The following is a 24,959-nucleotide window of genomic DNA, read 5'->3' on the forward strand; positions in this document are numbered from 1 at the left end:
GGGGATCGGAGTTTGTCCTGAAAGCAAGAGACCCGCCACAGAGGTCCAGGCCCCCCGACTAAGATCCGGACCTACCCTCAACCCCAGACGCGAGCCCATTTGTACATCCTTCCTCTTTAAAGAAAAAAAATACACATCTGTTATGGTTCACGACGCTACGCTGAGTGCGACTGTACATTATTTTTCATTTCAGTGCCAAACACTTGCTTGAATCAATTGCTTTTCGATTCCTTTGTTCTCTTTTTGTTCCAAGTGATTGTGTGTGAGTGGATGGATATAGAGACAACCCCCCCCAACCCCCCCCCAAAAAAAACAAAAAAATAAAACAGAAATAAAAGGTGCAGACATCCCTGGCTAGTGACCTGAGACAGACAGCGCCAGGCGGGGGACACTGTGTCCGATAGAGGACTGGGACAACGAAGACCATGACTGACATGTCGTTGTTAAATATCACTCGTCAAACGGACGATAATTTAGCCGAGAAAATCAGGTTTAACAGTAAGACGGAGTGTAGCGTCAGTAGCAATAAATCCCTGCTTTAAAAATCAGAACATCACACTGGTGATAAATCAAATCACTGGTGAGTCCATGATAATGCAATTATTTTTTCACAATAAACGAGGCAGTACATACTTCCCTACTTCCCCGAGTCCTATCCCTCAGCCCTGTCCTGGACAAGTTCACGGGAACTGATCCCAGAACGCACTGTAAGTAAAAAAAAAAACACCATATACACACAGTAATACGCTTGCACAGTTTGAAAGTTTACAGATGAAGTTATTTTCTCATTTGAAATCCTGTCCTCTGTGTTTATATCGTTTTTTTCTCCCTCCTAGCACTATGTCTTTCAACATCACAAAGATCTGTTGCAGGAATCCAATGCTTTTACTTTTTTTTTTTTTTTGATCTTTCTAGCAGTTGTACATTCATCATTTTTTCATCAAATAAAGAAGGTAACACTTTATATTAACTGTCGAACTTGTCCTTCGTAATTCGTATCTAATAACAGCACAGTGACTTAACAACAACAATAACAACTACAATAACAACTACAACAACCGCCCATGAGATAAAACTTCACTAAATTTGAAAAAACAAAACAAACTTGTGGTTAAAGTTTTCTCTCCGTTTTCTTTATTTTACACCATTTTTAAAAGTGCTGGATTATTTAACAAAATAATAATTAGCAAATCCTTGGCTGACGTGTACATACAAATCATTTGCATAGCAAATTAATGATATTAATTACATTAACACTTAATATAAAGTGTGACCGAGTATCTGTAAAAGTGTTTATTATATGAAAAGAAAAAGACCTCAGTCCACATCTACGCCGAGTTACGGAGTAAACAGGGCACAGTGAAGGAACCATCGCGTTCTGCTCTTCAAACCTGTGAAAGATTAATGTGTTTGCACTGCGTCCGCCACCTGTGAGCAGCAGCTGTCTCCCTGTTTCTTTGGTTGAACATGTCTCATGGTTTTCACGGGCATCATTTCCCTGCAAGATTTTAGCCTGAATATGGAGGAGGTCTGGTGTCTAAGGCAGTGTTAATACAGACGATAAGAGACCAAGGGCTTTCCATGTGAGAAGGGAAGCATTAACCTGTTTAAAAATGCATTAGTCCAATAAAAAAGCCTTCACTTTCATAATATATTCTAAAGACTGGAGACAGGGAGAGGGGAGAGCACCCAGTAAACCATCGACAACCTTTCCTACCTTTTATAGACCCCCCCCCCCCACCCTTAACTACCCTTAACCACCCTTCTCACTAGTTCTGCAACAGTGATTTTAATTCGGATTATTATCTAAGTTATAGGTTTTGGTATTAATTTGAATTACTGCAATTTAAACATAAATACACTGAGTCTTCACTTCAGCCCTCTTCCTACATTAGCAGACATTTCAGACAATTCCCCTGTTCACAGCTTGTGTAAATCTCCTATGAAAACCATGCAAAGAAAAGGGACGCTCTGAAGAAGACACACTGCGTATAAACGATCAAATTTCGGCCGTAACGTGGTGCGGAGCTCAACTGAAGTGATGTGGACCAGGACCCCAGCCAGCGATGTTAATGCTGGTGGTGTTATTTTGAGGTGAGTTTCTGCTGTATGACTCTGTACTTGTTCATCTCCTGCTCAGACACTGAAGGCTGCAGGGTGTTCAGCGCACTAATGAAGTCCTCAGCACACAGCACCAATGCAGTGTCCTCTGACTCCAGACCTGAGAGAGAGAGAGAGAGAGAAAGGGGAGAGAGAGAGAGAGAGAGAGAGAGAGAGAGAGAGAGACAGAGAGAGAGAGAGAGAAGGGGAGAGAGAGAGAGAGAGAGAGAGACGGGGGTGAGAGAAACAGAAAGAGAGAGAGTGAGGGAGTGAGAAAGATAAAGAGAGAGAGAGGAAGGAGAGAGAGACAGAGAAAGAGACAGAAGGAGAGAGAGAGAGAGAGAGAGAGAGAGAGAGAGAAATAAGAGGCAGAAGGACAGAAGCAGAAGGAATCAGAGTAACAATAAAGAGAAAGCAGAAGTAAAGAGAACATGAACACAAATCATCACTGATCCAAACCACCGAGCTGTGCTCATTGTGGAGAATTTTGCTAAACGCGAGCGAGTGTGTGATTGAGTTAAAAGCCGGTTCCACAAGGTGTTTTACATCAAAATACAAAGCTTCACTGTCAGCGAGATTTTAATTCGTTATAAGTTATTGCTCTTCTTCTGAACTGTGCTGAGGTGTGGATGATGAAGAGTGCTCCACACGGCTGCGGTGTAAAACACTTCTTTAAGAAGAAAACAATACGACACAAATTCTTTAAAATACCGTGATGTTTTTTGAGAGACGTAAATGAGTTTGAAATGTCAAGTGAAGATGTGTCTCCTTTTATCTTGCAATAATGTCTTGGCTGACGAGGAGCGGGGGGTAAATGGAGAGCAATAAGCCCAAGCAGTGACATTTAACACAAATAACATCCTAACCTCTGTGCCGAATCACTTCAGGGCGGTGGGAAGTGACCTTTGTTTTGACATTTTCATTTACCTCCATACGACTGGGCAGTCTTTTCTCTTTAATGCCGTTTTAAAAATACGTAGCGGGAAAATGATCAACCCACTGTGTGTGTGCGCATCCACAAACTCTGTGGAGAAACCAAGAGCATCTCTATGATGAAATGCCTTTCACAGATCAAACCAAACACAGGGCAATGTTAGATTTTTAAAAAGGTGTGGCGCTCATAACAGGGGAAAGACAGTTCATATTTCTTCTTGTCCACAGCCTTTAAAAGCATTAGGAATGACATGGTGATTTCTAATGATGATGAACAGATTCACGGAAAGGCTGCGCTGCACCAGCTGTGCGTCTGTAATGGGTTCAGAAACGTTGAACATTAATAATTTAGGAAAACTGTTAAAACAACCTTCAGTGATGCGCAAGATCTTCCTCTTAATAGCAGACATCATGGCATCCGAGCACAGGGCGTACAGATCAGCTCCGGTGAGTTGAGGAGGACAGCGCTCCACTATGTCCGAGAGGTTCACGGTGGGGTCCACCTTAAATCTGCAGACGCACAAGTATTTTACAAATCGAGGTTCAACTAAATCCCAGCTTTACCACTCTCTAAATCATTAAAAACCACTGGCTAAACATAAACACATGATGAAACAGAATTAAACTGACTCCTAGCAGCCTGGATGTATCAGAGATTCGGGACTAAACCACGTTTAACACAGCTCACTACAGAGAACCTTCTGGAAAAGGGGAATCCAGCGTGGAGGAATGGGGTGGGCAGGTCTCACCAACAAACCCTAGAGACAAACAACTCACCGGAAGGGGGTACAAACTGAGAACCAACTCTGTACCACTACCAACCGAGCCAATTACGTTTGTATACAGCCTCCTGTGAACAGATGGCTGTCGGTAGTTTGCTCATATGAGCCCTGCAGGGGGCGATGTGCTCCCTCGCTTAAGGGCAAGGCTGCCCTTTTCCTCCAAACAGAGATCCCCACCATTCGAGTTTACAATTTTCAGGGGTCCCTTGCTGTCTGGGGGGGTCTGGGTCTGTGGTGAAACACATTAAAGGAATTTTAAAGGAAGTGGCTCACTTTCGCACTATCGCTTTAAGAACCTGCAGCTGTGATTCTTTGTCTTCACTGATCCCCACATACACTAGTTTGTCAAATCTGAGGAAAAACAAAGCACAAGAGACATATTGGAACACGCAAACAGTTTAGAAACACTACACGAATGAGTGAGGTCAAAAAGAACAGTGTTCCTACCTGCCAGGTCTCAGCAGCGATTGGTCCAGTAAGTCTGGACGGTTTGTTGCTCCGATCACAAAGACATCACCGGACGAATGCAGGCCGTCGAGCTCAGCCAGGAGCTGAGACACGACCCTGCAGCGGTAAAAACAGAACACACTGTTCACCCCCATCCTCCAGGAACATGGATCAAGTCTGATACATGTCAAAGGAATCCATCAGCTCAGATCAGATCAGAATTAGCTCCACACTGCCTTTCACTTCAGCGACAATGAACCAAACCACTAGCTCCCTCTCAGACGGCATCTTATGTAAACTGGAGATAATTAGACAGTGAAAGCAGGTAAATGCTGAGAAGCTCTTCCACAGGTTTTTATTATAACTTTCCATACTCCCCTACCATTATTCTTTGTTTTCTGTTCATTACACACATCCCTCAAGTCTATGACCGCCTGGGAGCTGTCTTTTTCTGGACGTAGTGAAGGGGTGGTGAAGGGAATGATGGTCTAAGCAATAAAATAGAGAATTATAGGATAAAGCATTTTCTTGCTTTTCTTTTCGGACAAACGTCTCTGTTTCTATTGCACTTTAGATTCCTCAACAAAATAGTTCCTTAAATAATATCAGCATGTTTTTCTTACAGCCGTTCTGCTCTGCTAGCTTAACCACAACTGACCTGTCCATCACTCCTCCTGAGTCTCCACTGCGACCTCGGTTAGGAGCCAATGAGTCCAACTCATCGAAAAAGATGATACACGGAGCTGCAGCTCTGGCTTTACTGAAGACTTACACAGACACAGGAGGAAAACGTTCACACATCTGTTCTTAATTATATTCCCAAGGTAATAATTATGAAATTTAATTAACCACAGTCAGGGCACACGGCCCAGGAAATGAAAAGGTGCACGCGCTAATATTCTACACTCACTGTCCAGTTTATTTGGGTGGTGGATCATTCTCAGCGCTGCAGTGACACTGACGTGGTGGTGGTGTGTTAGTGTGTGTTGTGCTGGTGTAGAGTGGATCAGACACAGCAGTGCTGCTGGAGTTTTTAAACCCCTCAGAACAGTCCACCGACCGAAAACATCCAGCCGACAGCGTCCTGTGTCACTGATGAAGGACTAGAGGACGAGCGACACACACTGTGCAGCGACAGATGAGCTACTGTCTCTGACTCTACATCTACAAGGTGGACCAACGAGGGAGGAGTGTCTCACAGAGTGGACAGAGAGTGGGCACAGGGGTTAAAAACTCCAGATTTTTTGGACAGTGTACAGTGAGTGAAGAAAATGAATGTGCGTGCTTTTATTTATTTATTTTTTTGGCCAGTTAGTGTAGACATGCAAAAATATGATGCTCTAAGGGCTTCTTACCCTCTCGGATGTTCTCCTCACTCTGACCCACGTACATGTTAATGAGCTCTGGACCTTTAACACTGGAATAGAGGTTAGTTATTTGAGTCTATTTCTGTGAGTAGAGAGAGTGAAGAGGATCAGGCATTGGAAATAATGTTGTCATGATCTGAGTATGTCCCAATGTTATTTTGAAGCTTTAGGTGCCTTGAATGTTTATGAGTTGGCATCAAAAAGGACACTAGGGTGTATGGGGGAAATTAGGACAAGCCCAATACAGCAAAATAACTATACAGTTTATTCCTCTTTTAATAGTAAAGAAAAAAAGCAATTATTATTAAATGATTAAACTCAGGATCCTCCTAATTCTGGTGTTGGAGTAGGACATGTGTAAACTTATTCAACTCTCTCCAGAAACATGTCTGTAGCATTCTCACCTGAGGAAGGTCATGGAGCACTCGGTGGCCACTGCCTTGGCCAGCAGGGTCTTGCCAGTACCCGGCGGTCCATAGAGCAGCAGCCCAGAGCGTCGCAGGCCCAAGGACAGCAGCTCTGGATGCTCCAGAGGGAGGTGGATGGTGTCCAGAATCTCCTTCTTCACCTGCTGCAGTCCCCCTACATCTTGCCACCTCACTGAGGGGATCTGCCGATTAGTAATTCATAAAGTGACTCAAATGTGTTACCGGAGAGGATATGTGGTCGAGTCTTAATTACTGGGATATTTTAACGCTGTCCACCCCCCATTAAACAAAACAGCAAGAGTTCAATGAAGAAGTGCATTAATAACATTAATACTGCCCTAAAGGGGTCTACCTTTGGGGCTCCAATAGCCTGAGAATGAGCCTCCTGTAGAGACTCCAGGGCTGTGGTGAAGTCAGCACTCACGATGGTCACACCACACACACACAGATCCTCTTCTTCTTGGGCACTCGCCCCATGTGGATAACTACACAGTAAACCACACAGATGTGAACTGCTCATAAATCCTACACAATTACAACGTGGAAAAAGCAACCAAAAGAAAATAAAAAAAACTCACTAAGTCCTCAGCAGTCGGTGGTGAGCTGCTTTTCCAGCGCTGGTGAGGAGAGAGCAGAAATCTCCCAAAACAAACCCCTGCAGAAAAAAAGAAAGATGAGCCGTGATTAGGGCCCATGTCCCTCTGGTGCTGTCAGAACAAAACCTATAAACCGGACATTTCCAGTGCATACGTCTGGGTAATTTATGTATTTGGAACGCAAACAGAACTTGGAGCGCATTAAGGTTCTGAAGCCGACTCACATCCTGTGAAATATGACCAACACATAGCTGCCTGAGTCAGAAAACATAAGATATAATGAGCAGCTCTGATTTTGCCCCAATTACACAATGAGGAGAATCATTAGAGTCGCTCTGACCTCTTTTCTGAGCATCTCCAGTCAACGCCTGACCCGTGTCTTTGTGAGTGCACATACTCGGGGTTAAAGAAATATAAGAGAAATGAAAGGACTGAGCAAAAACATATATAAGGAGAACTACTGTGTGCTTTTTGCAGTGATTGTGGTGAGCTGTGTGTCTCTCGTTCTGAACAGAACATTTTTAACTGTAAATTAATGGGACAAGATGATATTCCAAGCAGTTTCAGAAACAGCAGCTGTTTATTTAATGATTTCAAAAATGAGTAAAGAACAAAAATGGAGAAAGAAGATCCTGTGCATCTTTTGTAAGAAAATGTAAACACTGTTAAATATGAACTTCGTTAAAAGTCCCCCTCACCGCTGTCTGTTTAGAGATCTTGGTAAAACTGACATCTTTCCCCAGAGGGAGGTCTTCACTGAGGCAGGTCAGCACCGCCTTCCTCTGCTCCTCAGAGAGACTCTCTAGTGCCACCTGGTGCACAAAGGCTGGAATAAGGTCTGAGGACAAGTCCCGCGGATCACTCACGGAGCCGACCACGATCACACTGCGGTGGGGAGGACAGAAGAGCAGCAGTTAACAGCACATCACTTTCAAAACCCTGTGCCATTTACACTGCATACGACTTTCCTGATCCTGGTCCTAACAGACCAACCATCGTGCTCCAAAAGTGCTTGAAAAAACAAATAAAAAAACAGGTTACATTAAAAGTTACGGCTTTTGTCAGTTGATTGTAATCTATTTTTCAGTTGAGGACAAACAGTGTACGTCATACAAAAGTGGTTTTATCCAAGTGATTGACTGAAATATAGTCCCTTCAGATTGCCTTTTGTCTAAGTCTTGACCTGTGAAAAGTATTCTCCAAAAGGTAACCTCTGACCTCCTTTTTTTCACCTTCTATTTCACCAACTTTAAACAAGCCACACCTTCACACCAGTGCTACTCTACCTTGAGTGGGTAGCAGCTATGAGCTGACACACAGCAGAGTCTACCCTCGAGTCCATTTCAGCGCCACCCCGCCGCTGACTGAGTAATTGTAGGTTTCTTAGTAACAGCACACATGGCTGATGGAGCGCCGCTCGTAGGAAGGCTGCCTTCATCTTTGACTCGCAGGCAGCTGCGGTGTCTCCACACAGTGTCACACAGTCCACCTGCGCAAACACACACAGCAGCTCAAGAAATCCACACCTCCATCTACAACAAATTTGTTCTCATTTCTGAGAGGATCTGGTTGCACTCAGTCTTTGTGAATAATAGTGAGGTCAGGTACTGATGTCTGACCTTTAGGTCTGTAATCCAACTCAACACAAATGTACTGAATGGTGCACCATCAGAGCAGAAAGCAGTTCCGTTTGCTTTACAGTGGGATACTGTGGGGCTTTACACCGCTTTAGTCCACACTTGGCATTGAGCTCATGTGCATTTGCTCCAAAGCATCCCATTTTGTTTTATGCACTGCTATGTAGGTTATACAAGTCTGTACCTTACAGTCTCCCTTTATAGACACTGTGCAACTGACTATCTACAGTAGAAGGGGTGTCTATATGCATTAATGAATATGTAGTTACTAATAATTTAAGAAGAAGCGGAGTGTAGCTTGTGTTTTATTTTCAAAAGATAGAGATCCCACGCCAAAGGGACCAGGAATTGTTTTATTTACAAACCGGATTCCAAAAAAGTTGGGACACTAAACAAATTGTAAATAAAAACTGAATGCAATGATGTGGAGATGGCAAATGTCAATATTTTATTCGTAATAGAACATAGATGACAGATCAAAAGTTTAATCTGAGTAAATGTAACATTTTAAAGGAAAAATATGTTGATTCAAAATTTCACAGTGTCAACAAATCCCAGAAAAGTTGGGACAAGTAGCAATAAGTGGCTGGAAAAAGGAAATGGAGCATATAACCAACAGCTGGAAGACTGGAAATTAACACTAATTAGGTCAATTGACAACATGATTGGGTATAAAAAGAGCTTCCCAGAGTGTCAGTGTCTCTCTGAAGCCAAGCGGGTAAGAGGATCACCAATTCCACCATTGTTGGGCAGAAAGATAGTGCAGCGATACCAGAATGGTGTTACCCAGCGTAACATAGCAAAGACTTTTAAGTTATCATCATCAACCGTGCATTACATCATCAAAAGAGTCAGAGAATGTGGAACAATTGCTGTGCGTAAGGGTCAAGGCCGTAAAACTCTACTGGATGCTCGTGATCTCCGGGCCCTTAAACGTCACTGCACCTCAAACAGGAACGCCACTGTCAAGGGAATAACAGAATGGGCTCAGGAATACTTCCAGAAAGCATTGTCAGTGAACACAATCCACCGTGCCGTCCGCCGTCGCCAGCTGAAACTCTACAGTGCAGAGAGGAAGCCATTTCTAAGCAAGCTCCACAAGCTCAGACGTTCGCACTGGGCCAGGGGTCTTTTAAAATGGAGTGTGGCAAAATGGAAGACTGTTCTGTGGTCAGATGAGTCACGATTTGAAGTTCTTTATGGAACACTGGGACGCCATGTCATCCGGACCAGAGAAGACAAGGATAACCCAAGTTGTTATCAACGCTCCGTTCAGAAGCCTGCATCACTGATGGTATGGGGTTGCATGAGTGCTTGTGGCATGGGCAGCTTGCATGTCTGGAAAGGCACCATTAATGTAGAGAACTATGTTCAGGTTCTAGAACAACATATGCTCCCATCTAGACGTCATCTCTTTCAGGGAAGACCCTGCATTTTTCAACAAGATAATGCCAGACCACATTCTGCAGCAATCACAACATCATGGCTACGTAGGAGAAGGATCCGGGGACTGAAATGGCAGCCTGCAGTCCAGATCTTTCACCTGTAGAGAACATTTGGCGCATCATAAAGAGGAAGGTGGACAAAGAAGGCCCAAGACGATTGAACAGTTAGAGGCCTGTATTAGACATGAATGGGAGAGCATTCCTATTTCTAAACTTGAGAAACTGGTCTCCTCTGTCCCCAGACGTCTGTTGAGTGTCGTAAGAAGAAGGGGGGGATGCCACACAGTGGCAAAAAATGGCCTTGTCCCAACTTTTTTGGGGATTTGTTGACGCCATGAAATTTTGAAACAACATATTTTTCCCTTAAAATGATACATTCTCTCAGTTTAAACTTCTGATCTGTGATGTGTGTTCTATTCTGAATAAAATATTAGATGTTGGCACCTCCACATCATTGCATTCAGTTTTTATTCACAATTTGTTTAGTGTCCCAACTTTTTTGGAATCCGGTTTGTATTTATTTATTTATTTAGATAAAAAGGGCAATCAGATTTCTAACTTACTTTACCCTGGGGAATTTACAATAAACAAATAGTTTAGAACTAGAAAAAAACACTTAGATAGAATCACTTTACTGGCCATTGTTCTTGAAACAGGAATTTGTTCTCCACATTTAACCCAATTCGTGCAGTGAAACACACACTTACACACACTAATGAACACTAGGGGGCAGTGAGCACACACCCGGAGCGGTGGGCAGCACTAATCACGGCGCCTGGGGAGCAGTAAGGGGTTAGGTGCCTTGCCCAAGGGCTCTTCAGTCATGACCTGCCGGCTCTGAGGATCGAACCAGCAACCTTCCAGTTACACACACAGTTCTCTAACCACCAGGCCACGGCTGCCCCCATAGGCCCCTATAATAGTCTGTTATATAAGACAGACTCCTCCTGTACAGTCCACAAATTTGGCTTAGTTTATCGAGCTTACTGAGACACACTGTTTTATAAAAAGCTGGGAAACTACAGAAATGCAGTCGAGGCAACCTCGAATATACTTGGATTTAAGTTGTATATCGAGACCTTCAGCAGATGCAGGTGTAGCCTCCTACACACAGCCTTGATTACTGTGACCTTGCCACTTCCATCTGGACCCATGAGAAGGACAGAACAGCCCCGCTTCAAAGCAGCACACCTTTCACACACAAGAGAATAACAATGAGTGAGAATTAAAAGCTACACTGACGCTACTGAAGCCTTTCTAGTTTTCCGCTTTGGATTTAAAAGTGACTTTAAACATATGTTCTCTGTTCTGAATTTAACAACTGCTATTCAGAAGCCATGGTGCAAGAACACGGACCTGTCTGTGAGGTGGGGCTGTACGATTGTGACGAGTTGCTCGACAGTGCTGGACAGACCAGGAGGGGACAGACTCGTCCAGAACGAAGAACCCAACTCAGAAACAGACCACGGTGCTCGGCTGTTGGTGGAGCCTCTCTGCGGACAAACAAAGGGAGCATGTGTTCACCTAAGCTGTGTGGTTGGGCAATAATGTTTAATACACTGTACAGTGGACAACCATTGTGTTGTTAACTCTATGTTACAGGGCATTAAAACTGATATAAAAAATAACTTAAAATATAGAAGGTCTTGCCAATTCAGAGGGCCAGGGGTCACACGAAACAGGACGCCATTATATCATTAGTGTAAACACAACACAACGAATAAAAGCCAAGAGTTAATCCTAGGTAAAGTACAGTATTGTTTCAGGAATTTTCACATGGAATTCTCTGAATGTTTACGCTCACCAAATATAAAGAGGTGTGGTCTGTGTCGGCCAGATACGACGTCACTACCCCTTCCTCTTCAGAAAAGGCTGTCACCTGCTTCACTTTAAAATACAACACTGGCCACCTGCAGGGAACATCACTGTATTACAAACAGAAACATCCCACCTGCCCCACAGCAGAGCAATCACACTCCAGCATCTACACACCTCATGAGAGAACACGTGCCTTCTTCAGAACTTTAAAAGCGGGTTTTGACCACATAATAGCTAGTTTCAGTGACCAAAAATGACTTTTAATACACAAAAGAAGAATAAAAACCTTGTAACTCCATCAGAGCTGTTCTCAACAAGGTCTGGATGTCTTTGTGTTGGGACACCCAGTATCCATCCCTCCTGGACAAGCCTGAAACATACGAACAAAATAAACGACGTGTCACTGATGTGAAGCTCTGAATAGCACACAGCTGTGGAGCAGTTCCTAAACATGAGTGTGTGTGTGTGAGTGTGTGTCCGTTCCAAGAGAGGCTTCATTTGGGTTTTAAAATTAAGAGCAAACATCCAACACTAATAACACACCACTGAAAACAGGTCTCTGTAGAGGCACGAGTAACAAAACAAGCCCTCGAACCTAGGTGTAGTAAAGTGCTTGAAGAGAATGCCGTCAAAAGGTCCATGAGAGTTGTAATCTGGAGACAAAATGGCTTCTATGTGTAGCTCTTTGGCAAACGAAGGTGCAGCAGAGCGGCACAGACTCGCTGAGAGTTTCACCTCGGTCTGTGATGGCGCCTTGTTCCATCTCTGCAAAAAAATCAGTTACAGAGAAGCTCGGGTTAATACATTAAACACATGGCTACTTATGGAGGAGTAGCAATGAGCGGACGTTACGTTTAAACACCTTCCGACTCCTAAAGGTTGTTTTAAATGTATCCCTTGTATAATCCGCATGGAAAAACATGTAATTAAATGATAGAAGGATCTCCCAGGCACTGGTCTGTGTAACAGTGGAACCCGGTCCTCTAGGGTGATGGAGCACTGGAGTGGTGTTTGCGATCCAGAGCTAATCTCCAGTAATGAATGTGTACCCGAAAGCTATCACATCTTCATAAATATTACTGGTTTAAAAGCTAGAGTTAAGTTTTCCCTGAAGATCTGAATATGTTACTGCTCTAAAGAGGACAATCTACAAATGACTACCCTTCCTTCCACGAGATGTATACTGAGTGTGAGCTAATACCTTTATTTTGAGAGCTTTAACCCCAACAGGTGTGGGTTCTCCTCTGGACAGGTTGAACCACTGAACAGGTGAGATTAACCCCACATCTCCTGCCTCCACATCTGACAATCTGCCACCATCAAACGCCATGATTTTCACCAGGTGGACATCCCCTCTGGCCTTCCCTGGAAACTTTGAGAGACTCTCGTTTTCCGTTCCTCCTCCTGGACTCTGTGCCAAGTCGGTCCTTGAGGGCTTTTTTCCGCCCAGCGCAGACATGACCCATTCCCCATTGAACAAGCCCAGCTTCAGGAGCAAGCTCTTGCTGACAAAAATAACACTGTCTGTGTCCACCTGAGTGTCCTGCTCTAGTTTCAAGGGGCTCAGTTTTCTCTGATCCTGGAGCCTGGATACATCAACAACTTTCACATCTAGTCTACACTCAAGAGCTTGGAGGAAGCCAGTGAATCCAGAGGTGAGGAGTTTTTGTTTGTTGTTCAGCAAAGAGATGCCTGAACCGAGACTGTTGGCATAGTGGGCGAAGTCCGAGACGAACAGGAACGGGTTTGGGCTTGGGTATCTGTTCACAGGATTGACAGCGAAGTCATGTGTGCTGTTATTGAGCAGTAAGTCCCTACAGTCAGAGACCACCACACTGGTTTGGATGGTAATCACCCCCTGAGAGACCGGAGCACTCTCCAGTACAAACAGATCTGACAAATGCTGCTGTATTTGGTCGGCGTCCTCTGCGAACAGGGGATGATATGGCAACACAAGCGCATCTCCCTGTCTCACCAGCAGCGTCTGCTTATGACATGACGCCAGTACGAGCAGAACACTGGAGAACTTCTCAGATGAGGCCCATTTAAAGCTCGGCTTGGTCCTGGCCCCAATGACAACTCTGTTTAGAGGCAATGGCTGCACGACCCTAGCGGTTCCTCTCGTATTCTCCTGTATTTCGTGGTGTAAAAGAAAACCTCTGCTCACATAAACATCCAGAGCGTCGCTGTTGTGCTCAGCGTCGCCGCGGCGCAGCTCTTCCTCAGCGGCTGCATCAACACTGAACAACAGCGCTGTTCTGGACGGAACTCTCCCTCGCAAAGACAGCGCCAGCGCGCAGGGGAGTCCCTCGCTGCCCGGAAAGCTCCGGCCGAACCGGACCGGGCTCACGGCGGCGAGCAGTGGGTGAAAATGCACCGGGAAATTTTCCAAGCAAACAAGCCTCACGGGGGCCGCCATGTCCGTGTGGGTCCTCGTCTGCGCATGCGCAGCAAGGGCATTCGCCTTTAACTTTTAAGTAAACGTATTTCGATGTAATAATCTTATTTAATTCAAGTTAGAACGGCATACACTTGATATAAAAAGAATTATATTAATGTGTTTTATTTATTTGTTTATTATTATTATATAATGGAACGCACCAGGTGTGTATTCCACAAATAAATAAACTGAGAGAGTTCTCAGTGAAGACAGACTTCAACCCAAAAACCAAGCCCGCGGGACGGTCCTACTGGGCAGTCCTTAATGTTGGGCTTAAGGTATTTGGCTGTGAGTTTCAAGCCAAGCTTAAGAAACAGGAGAGGAACGGGACGTTTCTACTGGAATAACACATTTTGTTATTAATTATTTTATTGTGTTAAAGTAATTATTCATTCATTCATTATCTGTAAGCACTTATCCAGTTCAATTCAGACAGTCACCCGGAGGAAACCCACGCAGACACAGAGAGAACACACCACACTCCTCACAGACAGTCACCCGGAGGAAACCCACGCAGACACAGAGAGAACACACCACACTCCTCACAGACAGTCACACGGAGGAAACCCACGCAGACACAGAGAGAACACACCACACTCCTCACAGACAGTCACCCGGAGGAAACCCACGCAGACACAGGGAGAACACACCACACTCCTCACAGACAGTCACCCGGAGGAAACCCACGCAGACACAGAGAGAACACACCACACTCCTCACAGACAGTCACACGGAGGAAACCCACGCAGACACAGAGAGAACACACCACACTCCTCACAGACAGTCACCCGGAGGAAACCCACGCAGACACAGGGAGAACACACCACACTCCTCACAGACAGTCACCCGGAGGAAACCCACGCAGACACAGAGAGAACACACCACACTCCTCACAGACAGTCACCCGGAGGAAACCCACGCAGACACAGGGAGAACACACCACACTCCTCACAGACAGTCACCCGGAGGAAACCCACGCAGACACAGAGAGAACACACCACACTCCTCACAGACAGTCACCCGGAGGAAACCCACGCAGACACAGGGAGAACAACCCACACTCCTCACAGACAGTCACCCGGAGGAAACCCACGCAGACACAGAGAGAACACACCACACTCCTCACAGACAGTCACCCGGAGGAAACCCACGCAGACACAGGGAGAACACACCACGCAGACAGTCACGCGGAGGAAACCCACGCAGACACAGAGAGAACACACCACACTCCTCACAGACAGTCACCCGGAGGAAACCCACGCAGACACAGGGAGAACACACCACACTCCTCAAAGACAGTCACCCGGAGCGGGAATCGAACCCACAACCTCCAGGTCCCTGGAGCTGTGACACTAACCTGCTACGCCACCGTGCCGCCCTTAATGTAATTAACACAATAAAATAATATTATGTTATACATCTGTTATAATACTGTGTTATATATGTGTTAATAATAATTAACACATATATAACACAATAAAACAACTCACAAGAAGCAGAAAAGCCTTCAAATGTTGTTCATTTGTGATTGTTATGCTCTCTGTTAAATGTAGGAACATTCCTGACCTCCTGATTCACAAGAGCCTCCAGGGAGAGGAGCAGGAGAAGGTCATATGTGAATTAGCCCTATCCCAATAAAACTTTAAATGTCTGTAAAAGTTTGCTTCTCTCAGACACTAATAAAATCTTTGACATTTAAAAGTAGGCCTAGGTTTTTGTGCTTTAGGGGTGGGGTACGTTAGAGTGAACACAAAGTCCTGACAAGTGCACAGAACATGTACATCTGTTGCTCTACATACTTTGTTAACTCCATATCACCCTGTTCCTCAGCGCTCAGGACCCCCACAGAGCAGGTGTGATGTGGTGGTGGATCATTCTCAGCGCTGCAGTGACACTGACGTGGTGGTGGTGTGTTAGTGTGTGTTGTGCTGGTGTAGAGTGGATCAGACGGAGTTTTAAAACCCCCTCAGTGTCACTGCTGGGCTGAGAATGGTCCACCGACAAAAAACATCCAACCGACAGCGTCCTGTTTGCAACGTCCTGATACCACAGGTGAAGGACTAGATCATGACCAACACAAAACGTGCTGCAACCTTCAGTAATTCTGTAGAGCAGTTGGCATTAAAACACTCTAAAGACCACCTCTTCTCTCAACCTTTCCCCAGGCACTCGACCCATCCCTCCCACTTTCTCTGAGAAGCACTTCCCCCTTCTGCCTTCTACACACCATCTTCAGTGGCTCATTAGATGAGCGGAGTGGCTTGGTACATCCTAAGATGAGGGTCACCGTTGTCTTTGAGGGGTCTTCTGAGTCATTTGACGTTGCTCAGGATGAGACAGTCGCTGTTTTAAAGCAGAAGGTCAAGGTAATTCATCGTCTGTATATTTCTGTGACTGTTCCTGGAAATAGAAGCGACAGCAGTGTGGTCTGTAATATGTTGATAGTCGATTAATTAATAAGGAATTTAAGACAAAGGCTATGCATTGCTAAAAGGGTTGGGTCACACTTGTGTTTAAAACTGCAATATGTAACATCTGGAGATGTGGAGACCTCTCTGGTGGAAATGTGTTACTGCACAAAGAAACATTTTATAACATGTATCGTGTGTGAGGAATTAATAAAGATATATGGTGTGGTCTGTAAAGCTCCGGCCAAATCCCACTGCACACAAATGATTTTTGAAGTCTGAGTAGTTAGAGGCCCCACAGCATCATGTTCCCAAACCCACACACACACACACGTACAATGAATGTACTTATAGTGAAGTCATCATGTCTTGCTTTGCAAGTTAAGCGTTCCTCATCTGTTTTTTTGTTCACACAGATTCACTTCTGTGTGCAGTTTTCTGATGATCAACAGGTGCAGCGTTCTCTGGAGCTGAGGTACGCTGGCGCCGCCCTGGAGGACAGCTGGTGTTTGGCAGATGTGGGGATCTCCACAGGTAAAACCATCCACTGCTACATAAAGGTAAGCTGCCCCAGAGAGAAACACAGACCTACAAAGTTCATGGAAGGTCATCTTGCTCCTCCAACATTGTTTCCCCCCTGAAATGAAGGGAATTAACAGGGATTTATTTTCTTTGCTGCAGTAATAACTTCTACTCTAACTTCTATAACTTCTACTGTGAAGGTTTTACTCTAGAAATCAGGACAATTCTGTCTGGATCTGTTAACATTCGGCCTTGAGAACCTTAATGAGGCCAGGTTCTAATGATTATTTCTGTTCTAACTCAACCCGATTGCACAGGATGAGGACATTCCAGAGAACAGTGTTCTACTGCTCCACAGCTCAAAGCTTAGGGGCTTTAAATCCCTCGTGCGGATGTTGGCACTGGACATGGTGACCTTTCTGCTCATGATGAGCATAAATCAACATGCCAAACTGTGTCTGCTTACCACACTCCCTCATACAATGACATTAGGATGCTATACATGTGTAGACGTGATGTAGGTAAATGAGCTCGACACCCTGTGATTACACTGACAGGCTCCTGTTTTATTTGCTTCTACAAAGGCCTCGATTTCATTTTACTGTCTGTCTGTCTGTCCCTGGCTGTCAAGGGCTGAGACAAGAATGCAGCCACATTTAGCAGGATTATGTGGAGAAGATGTCCCTGTTTTTTACACGTCTCACTCATTTTCACCAGTGGCTTATACACCATTCGTCCAGTTGTGTTCACTTTACTGCAGTGAAGTTTGCATCACAATTTTACACCCACAACTTATAAACTCTTTGTAGAAAAGCATGAATTGCAATGGGACGCCCTGGAGCAGCTGCACACACACGCTTAATGCCAAGCATGCACTAGAGGAGTATGAAGCTTTCAGCACTGGGCTGGGGCCAATGGTACTGCATTCTCTGGAGTGATGGAGCTCAATACGACACCCTAGTGATGACCTGACCTTCAGTAACTGACCTTAATAAAGCTCTCGTCACAGAATGCCACAAAATACTCAGATTAAACACTAAACAAATATATGTTGGGCTGTTATACCAGATATGGCCACACGAGGGCAGGATATCTACAGATTAGACAACTGTTGATACATCTGGACCCATATTAAGTGGCATGTGTCCCAGTACAAGAATGCTGAGCCAAGCGCTTGCCCATATCATCTTACATAAAAAACCCTGTCCATTAAGAAATAGGAGGCAGAATGTTCCCCAAGATCAGATTTACTGTGAGGTTTGGGCTGAATTTGAGAACTTTGATGGGCACTTTGTACTTTGCAGGAGGTGAAGAAGGCTCTGCTCCATGTGTTCAGTTCTGTGTCCAAGGAGACACTGCCTATAATGGGGACAGTCACCCTGCTCAAGTCATCTGTCTCCAGACTGAGATCTTCAGTGTCCAGACAGCTCGGCCTTCCGGTCAGTGCCTTCAGACTGTCCACTCAGAGCGGCACTGAGCTCTATGACTGTAACCTGCTCAGTGATTACATGGTTGAAGCTGGTAGGTTATGCCATTCACACTGTGTCTGTATTTGTACTTTAAAGCTGCAGTATGTAAGCTGTGAGTCTTGTGGGTAAACAGAGGGGGAGGAATCTGAAGCACGATCCACGTTACATGATGTTCTTCCACATGCAATTACACATTTCCACCAGAGGGGGCCAAATTCTTATAAACGACAGCTTTAACTGAGAGTTTTCTAGAATTGCTAGTTAACTTTATTTGTATCTTTCTGTGTGGTAGGAGATACACTTCTCTTAGACACTTGGGATGGCTGGACCGAGTTCCTGAGAGGCTGCTTCCAAGGACACAAACACAGAGTCCTGAGACATTTTTCTGAGGAAAAGAATGTTCAGAGGTCTGACGTAATTTCAGATATACATTTCAGACCCTGATTTCAGACACAAGTTCAGTTCCTGGGTTGAATAAAGCAGCTATGATGAGATGAATGAATTATGAAGTGGGTTTATGTAATATGTCATAAGCCTAAATGAATAAAAGCTTACAGTAAAACGTAGCATCCAAAGACCCCACTCACACAATCACTCACTCTGCTCTAGATTCCAGAAACGTGTGGCTCTCTACGTGGCCGCCACTCATGGACACCTTGAAATGTCAAGCTGGCTCTTAGATAACGGCACACAAGCGCAGGAGCCTGTAGGAGTGCACCCTTATCGTGTTTGGTGTTTGGAGACGGACCACCTGGATGCTTTAAAATCTCCCCTATGTGGTGCTGTAGAAGCTGGCCAGCTTCTTGTTTTGAAGATGTTCCTCAGCTTGAGTGTTCAAAACCTGGCATATCAGGATCCCTTCAGACGAAACCTGCTCCAGATTGCTGTTCGATCCCGACACAAAGAGTGTGTAGAGTATCTGATCTCTAAACTGTACTCAGTGGTGACCTTCCCTGGTTTTGTTTTACCACTGTGGCTCTACGTTCAGATCAAGAACTGGACCCTCAGGGCTAAGAGAAGATCTCATCCACGAGTCCAAGCAAACAGAGCTCCATTCAGGAGCAGAATTGGAGACACTTTACTGGTTGATGGCTTCTCCAGGATGTTCACAAAGCCCATGGCACGCAAAAGGGTCACAGACTCATCCTGTAGTTTCCAAGCCGCGACATCGCTGACCACAGACCCATCTTGTCCATCACGTCACCCTGCTGCACTGCGGTCCCAGAGTATCTCAGCACCACTGCCGCAGCTGCTTCCTCCCTCCACAAACAAAAGGAGACAGGGAGGAAATGAGAGGAATAACGAACATGGAAGGAAAACAGAAAAGGAAATCCTTGTTGCTGAAAATACTAATCAGAGAATCAGAGCAAATAGGAGCACTGTACTACAGCCCCACTCCTCCCAGGACACCAGTGCCAAGCCTCTCTTCATTAACTCTGGTCCCAACTCATGTAAAGTACTCTCTGCATCACTGGAGTCCTTCACACGACTCTGTGGACGCACTCCCAAAGAGAACGCAGTTTACTGCTTGGCCATTGCCAGGTTCGTAATAAATTACACTCGTAAAATTCCATTCTAAATCCATCTCAAACTTATTATCCACAAAACATCAACAGGTAAACCATGAGCTCTAGCAGTTTGTCCACTTTGGGACAGAGAAACGCAGACCATAACAGATAAAATACTCTATTTTAACATTTTGTTGTTTGCACACACGTATTCCAAATTTGACATGTTTCAAAAAGTTTATTCAGGAACATGTTTAGTTCCAGATTACATCGCTCTGACAGAGCATTAGTGACTTTAAGTAACTCTAAGTAAGTAACTTTAAGTTTTATCCCACAGTGCCTTTGTGGAGAAGCCCTGGCTACAGCAGTTCCGAGTGGCACAGACACTGGCCAGAAGGAGTGTCCAAAATTCCTATAAGAATGTCAACTGGACCAAATGCATGTACAGATCTTCCAGGGACAAATATGAAGACGCACTTTGATGGACACTCGAAGATAACTTTGAAACTTGATGCAAACCTGTATTCAATCATGAATCTGCCTCAAGCCCATGGTCTTTCAACAGCTCCTTTCACCTTTGTCTAAAAGGCATCACAAAGGATATTTTCATTGTTCTTTAACCAGAAAATCTCACTGGAGAAACAATGTATTATTATTATTATTATTATTATTATTATTATTATTGTCTCCTTCTGACATTGTGCATTGGGTAGGGTGACCAGACGTCCTCTTTTACCCGGACATTTCCTCTTTTTTAGACTTTAAAAAATGTCCGGTGGAATTTCACAAACGTCCGGCATTTTGTTTTTCTAGAGCTTACATAGAACTTCGAGAAGTTTCGTTCACAAACTAGTCCCGCCCTCCCCTACTCCGATTGGTTCGCTTGAGTGAGAAGGGGGCGTGGTGAAGTAGCCTAAAATCTTCTGATTGGACGGTCTGACTGTAGAGCTACCGTTATTGGTCGATAACCTTCTCTGTAAACATTTAATTGGTCAGTCTGCACGTCAGTAGTCCTTGTTTACGTCAGGCAAAGCTCATGTACCTACCCTCAGCTCGAGCAGCTGTGCCGAAACGGAAATGTAAGTTCTCGGATGAATTAAAAAAGAAATTCCCATGTTTTCCCATGTGTAGCAAATAAAGGTGTAAAGGACCCAAAAGCTCACCACCCCCCCAAAACGTGCCTTCTTTTTCACCATCTCAGATCTGGTCACCCTAGCATTGAGCATAATGATTTTAAATTTGTGAGCGGCTGCTCCATTACACATTAAGGACAAATTATTTGCAGAGCTAAAGCTTTGTCTACAATGAGTGCATATTGAAGTAGCTGAATTTACAAACTATATGTATACTACATATATATATATCTTGTATGTACAAAAACAAATGTAATTTTTTTTGTTTGTACATCACTTTTAGCTAAACTTGTTAAAGAAATGTAAAGTTATTTATTCACATTATGCTGAAACGCAGATGTAGTGACCTAAAAAGTGGATAAATGTTGTAGTTTCAGAGCAGAACTATGGCGCTCTCCATTTGTCTCTAGTCGGACTCCGTTTAGTGTGCTGCTTGATCATGTGACATAGTGGGCGCGTTCCAAATGGCTATTGGCTCCCTTTGTTGGACACTTTATCGGACTGAAATCCTGGATTGTGCACCAAAATAGTGCACTCAGAGATTGATTTTAAACATAAGTGCCGTTACATTAATGACATAACCCAACATTCGGATCCTGGAACCGTTTTTTCATGACCTACGGTGTGCTCTGTTTAGGGTTTGAAGGGCTGTTTGGGACAGAGACACTGCACACTCTGATGGGGAACTGTTGAAGGCTACTGTAAACATTCTGCTTGTGTTCGTTTGTCATTATATATTTAGGTTTTAGTAATAATCGCCGATATTGTGTTATTCGGCGTCTTAAAGATGTTATTAGTTTTATCGGACGAGCACAAGGAGCATTTGAGCTTCTTACCCGAGGTGGACCCTGCGGGTGAGTGTGTGATTTAGATGATTTAGTTAAGGTTTAACAGTTTAGACTCAAATGCTGTGTATTTATGGCCTCAGATTTAGAATATTCCATAATGTTTTTAAAATGTTTTACCACGTATTCCATGAGAATACAAGTGTCTGACCTCTTTGTTTCTGCATTCACTGCACATTTCATCGGCTCTCTAAAGAATACAGGAGCACTTTGTATTTCTACAATTAAAGCCTATAATCCAACTGTTGCCCAGTTTACTTTATTAGCCCCGTTCCTTCTGTTTTTTTTTTTTTACTGCTCAGGACCCCCACAGAGCAGGTGTGATGTGGTGGTGGATCATTCTCAGCGCTGCAGTGACACTGACGTGGTGGTGGTGTGTTAGTGTGTGTTGTGCTGGTGTAGAGTGGATCAGACACAGCAGTGCTGCTGGAGTTTTTAAACCCTGTGTCCACTCTCTGTCCACTCTGTGAGACACTCCTCCCTCGTTGGTCCACCTTGTAGATGTAGAGTCAGAGACAGTAGCTCATCTGTCGCTGTCGGCTGGATGTTTACTGACGGGTTTAAAAACTCTAACAGCACTACTGTTGTGTCCGATCCATTCATAACAGCACAACACACACAAACACACCTCACATCAGTGTCACTGCAGCTCTGAGAATGATCCACTGCCCAAATCAGACCTGCTGTGGGTTGAATATCGAAGAACAGGATGAAAGGGGCAAACGTGGAACAGGTGGACTCCAGCAGGGGTGCACATATCCCAGCATGGAGGGCCGGTATCTAGCAACGTTTGGAGATATCCCTGATAAAACAAACCCATTAAACCTAGCAAGTAACAGACATGTTGTATCAGGTGTGAGAGCAGACCATGCTCGATAGTGTCCCTCCAAGAGTCTACAATCAGTTGAGTGTGTTCAGAAACTATGATGTGGCGTTAATATCACTGCTCTTTGATGTAATGTCACTTTTACAGTTGTTAGTGAATTTGGAAGAATTGCTGTGGAGTTTCTGAAGAAGGGCTCAAACCCTAAAATTTATGAAGGAGCAGCGAGTAAGTGAAGCGGCTGGTGTTTTCTAGTGTTGACCAGTGTAGTTGCCAGTAGCCAGTGCTGACCAGATCGTTCGTGGCCTAACCCTCTTATTGATACCTTTTTGTAGGAAAACTGAATGTTCCTTCAGAGACTGTTCAGCATGGAGTTGAAGGGCTGATGTATCTTCTGACTGAAAGTTCAAAGCTTATGGTTGGTGTTTTGACAAATTACAGTGTTTAATTTTGCCAATCTCTGTGATGACACATGTATTTGTGCTTTCACCTCTCACGTGAATGTCTCCACAGATCTCTGAGTTGGATTTCCAGGACTCTGTGCTGGTGTTGGGTTTTTCTGAGGAGCTTAATAAACTCCTTCTCCAGCTGTATTTGGAAAACAGAAAAGAGATACGACAGATTCTGAGCGAGCTCGCGCCATCTCTGCCTCATTATCACAACCTCGAGTGGAGGCTGGACGTGCAGGTAGACCTCCGTGCTCCCTGATGTTTCTAACGGAGCCATTCTGGTAGAAAGAGGCTGTGTTTGTCACTAATGTGTATGTGTAATTGAATCTCTTTTGTAGCTGGCTAGCAGGGCTCTCAGACAACAGGTGAAGCCCACCGTGAGCCTGAAGCTCCATTTGGAGAGGGGAGGAGAGCGGAGTGCTCGTGTGCTGCAGACAGACCCCGCCACGCTGCTGCATCTGATCCAGGAGCTGGAGCGAGCTCTCGCCGAGGTCAAGAGCAACCACTGCCGCAGGATCCTCCGGAACATTAAATAACATTGAGCAGAGGCATTGAAGAAAGAGGCCACTAGATGGTGCACAATGTCTCCCAACTACACTATATGTCCAAATGTTTGTGGACACCTCCTCTGACATCTCTCCTGAAATGAACAGTGTTTATGCGATCTTTTGTTGTAGTAACGGAGTCTACTCTTTTGGGAAAGCTTGAACCTTGATGTTAGAACATTTCTGTGAGGCAATGAGGTTCTAGTGACGGCAGGACAGATGTTGGACGATTAGTTTTGGCACCGAGTACTCAACCACCCATTTTTAGGGAGTGCTTCATAGCCCCTCGCCCAAGTTTGGCTTTGAGTATGGTGACTTTAGGCTTATGTATAGCTGCTCTAGATGATCTCATTCTATTTGTCAGTGTTTTGAACGCTTGTGTCCACTAATGGGGCACTTTTTAAAATAGTAGAATGCAGTAACTGTAAGGGGTTTATACAAACATTTGGACATGTAGTGTATCTCTGCACCGCACTTGGTGCTTTCCTTGCTCTGAGCTCCTGAGTTGAACAGTAAAGTCGGTGGCGATGGATTAACAGGGAAGTGTGTGACGTAGTGTGTATGCATCAGTGGAAGCTAGAAACTCGTGTTATACTCAGAACAAAAAAAACCCAATGTTTATATTTTCTATTAAAGACTTTGACATAAAAATGGCTGCTGTTTGAGTTCTGAAAGGAGTCACATTAAATGTAAAGTTTGTTTATTTGTGCCTTATTTTGATTTATGTAATTAATATTACATATTAGTGCTAATATTCCTAATATTTCAACATTTTTCTTTCAGAACAGTTTCCAGAACGTTGTTGCGGCATATTCCACAAAGCAGGCTTTCGCTGTTTAGCCAAATAACTCGAGCCCAAGGTCACGGCTGTCCAGGAACATTCCTATTGGCGGTCCTCAGCTTTTGGCCAAAGTTATCTGGCTAACTGAGCAATCCTGCTTTGTTTAATAGCCCACAGTTTGTATGTAAATAGGCCTGTGCTCATGTGAACTAGAGCAATGCACTTGGAGAAGAAGAAGAAGAAGAAGAAGGTTTAGATCTGTTGGGAAATTCCTTTTTCTGTTCATATTCTAACTTATTTTCAAAAACGCTTCATTTTCTCAGCCCTTAACACAGAGCAACTTGCTGTAATCTCACAGTTTTATGAATAAAGGATTGAATTATTGTATTTTCCAGATTTATTCTCCTTGTCCTTGTGTGGAATCTTGTGGAAACTCTAATTGTGTTCCTTTTAAGATCAGGAACATATTGTATTTTAGTTTTG

At 44.3% G+C, this 24,959-nt stretch overlaps 3 protein-coding genes across 3 annotated transcripts; 2 read left to right on the top strand and 1 right to left on the bottom strand.

Moving 5' to 3' along the window:
* Nucleotides 1–1,124: 1,124 nt before the first annotated feature.
* Nucleotides 1,125–13,983, bottom strand: pex6 (peroxisomal biogenesis factor 6). Its single transcript, XM_066648159.1, has 17 exons — nucleotides 12,755–13,983; nucleotides 12,149–12,318; nucleotides 11,840–11,923; nucleotides 11,540–11,645; nucleotides 11,092–11,228; nucleotides 10,815–10,926; nucleotides 7,940–8,142; nucleotides 7,352–7,538; nucleotides 6,636–6,712; nucleotides 6,410–6,542; nucleotides 6,034–6,239; nucleotides 5,618–5,679; nucleotides 4,921–5,029; nucleotides 4,263–4,379; nucleotides 4,089–4,166; nucleotides 3,404–3,543; nucleotides 1,125–2,221 (listed from the first exon to the last, which is right to left on the bottom strand). Exons 1-17 carry the CDS (start codon nucleotides 13,970–13,972, stop codon nucleotides 2,085–2,087), a joined length of 3,276 nt encoding a protein of 1,091 aa, XP_066504256.1. The 5' UTR covers nucleotides 13,973–13,983; the 3' UTR covers nucleotides 1,125–2,084.
* A 2,286-nt stretch (nucleotides 13,984–16,269) lies between these two features.
* On the top strand, nucleotides 16,270–20,382 carry LOC136671406 (protein ANKUB1-like). Its single transcript, XM_066647070.1, has 6 exons — nucleotides 16,270–16,359; nucleotides 16,818–16,961; nucleotides 18,228–18,444; nucleotides 18,685–18,799; nucleotides 19,002–19,934; nucleotides 20,238–20,382. The coding sequence occupies exons 1-6, from the start codon at nucleotides 16,270–16,272 to the stop codon at nucleotides 20,380–20,382; spliced, it is 1,644 nt and encodes a 547-aa protein (XP_066503167.1).
* A 1,062-nt stretch (nucleotides 20,383–21,444) lies between these two features.
* commd2 (COMM domain containing 2) lies at nucleotides 21,445–24,863 on the top strand. The gene is made up of 5 exons (XM_066647672.1): nucleotides 21,445–21,887; nucleotides 22,852–22,929; nucleotides 23,037–23,119; nucleotides 23,215–23,388; nucleotides 23,489–24,863. The coding sequence occupies exons 1-5, from the start codon at nucleotides 21,821–21,823 to the stop codon at nucleotides 23,684–23,686; spliced, it is 600 nt and encodes a 199-aa protein (XP_066503769.1). The 5' UTR covers nucleotides 21,445–21,820; the 3' UTR covers nucleotides 23,687–24,863.
* Nucleotides 24,864–24,959: the final 96 nt, after the last annotated feature.

Source organism: Hoplias malabaricus, chromosome 16 (assembly GCF_029633855.1).
Source record: "Hoplias malabaricus isolate fHopMal1 chromosome 16, fHopMal1.hap1, whole genome shotgun sequence".
Taxonomy (NCBI): domain Eukaryota; kingdom Metazoa; phylum Chordata; class Actinopteri; order Characiformes; family Erythrinidae; genus Hoplias; species Hoplias malabaricus.

What these genes read in the sequence shown, in the direction of transcription:
- LOC136671406 (XM_066647070.1), top strand. Translation starts at nt 16,270, where the DNA reads ATGAGGGTCACCGTTGTCTTTGAGGGGTCTTCTGAGTCATTTGACGTT. An exon ending in CCATCCACTGCTACATAAAG is followed by an intron (nt 16,962 to 18,227) that starts GTAAGCTGCCCC and finishes TGTACTTTGCAG; the next exon opens with GAGGTGAAGAAGGCTCTGCT. An exon ending in TGATTACATGGTTGAAGCTG is followed by an intron (nt 18,445 to 18,684) that starts GTAGGTTATGCC and finishes TCTGTGTGGTAG; the next exon opens with GAGATACACTTCTCTTAGAC.
- pex6 (XM_066648159.1), bottom strand. Translation starts at nt 13,972, where the DNA reads ATGGCGGCCCCCGTGAGGCTTGTTTGCTTGGAAAATTTCCCGGTGCAT. An exon ending in ATAGCTGCTACCCACTCAAG is followed by an intron (nt 7,539 to 7,939) that starts GTAGAGTAGCAC and finishes TCCCCACCGCAG; the next exon opens with TGTGATCGTGGTCGGCTCCG. An exon ending in TGCTCCATGACCTTCCTCAG is followed by an intron (nt 5,680 to 6,033) that starts GTGAGAATGCTA and finishes CCTCTATTCCAG; the next exon opens with TGTTAAAGGTCCAGAGCTCA.
- commd2 (XM_066647672.1), top strand. Translation starts at nt 21,821, where the DNA reads ATGTTATTAGTTTTATCGGACGAGCACAAGGAGCATTTGAGCTTCTTA. An exon ending in ACCCGAGGTGGACCCTGCGG is followed by an intron (nt 21,888 to 22,851) that starts GTGAGTGTGTGA and finishes TCACTTTTACAG; the next exon opens with TTGTTAGTGAATTTGGAAGA. An exon ending in AGTGGAGGCTGGACGTGCAG is followed by an intron (nt 23,389 to 23,488) that starts GTAGACCTCCGT and finishes TCTCTTTTGTAG; the next exon opens with CTGGCTAGCAGGGCTCTCAG.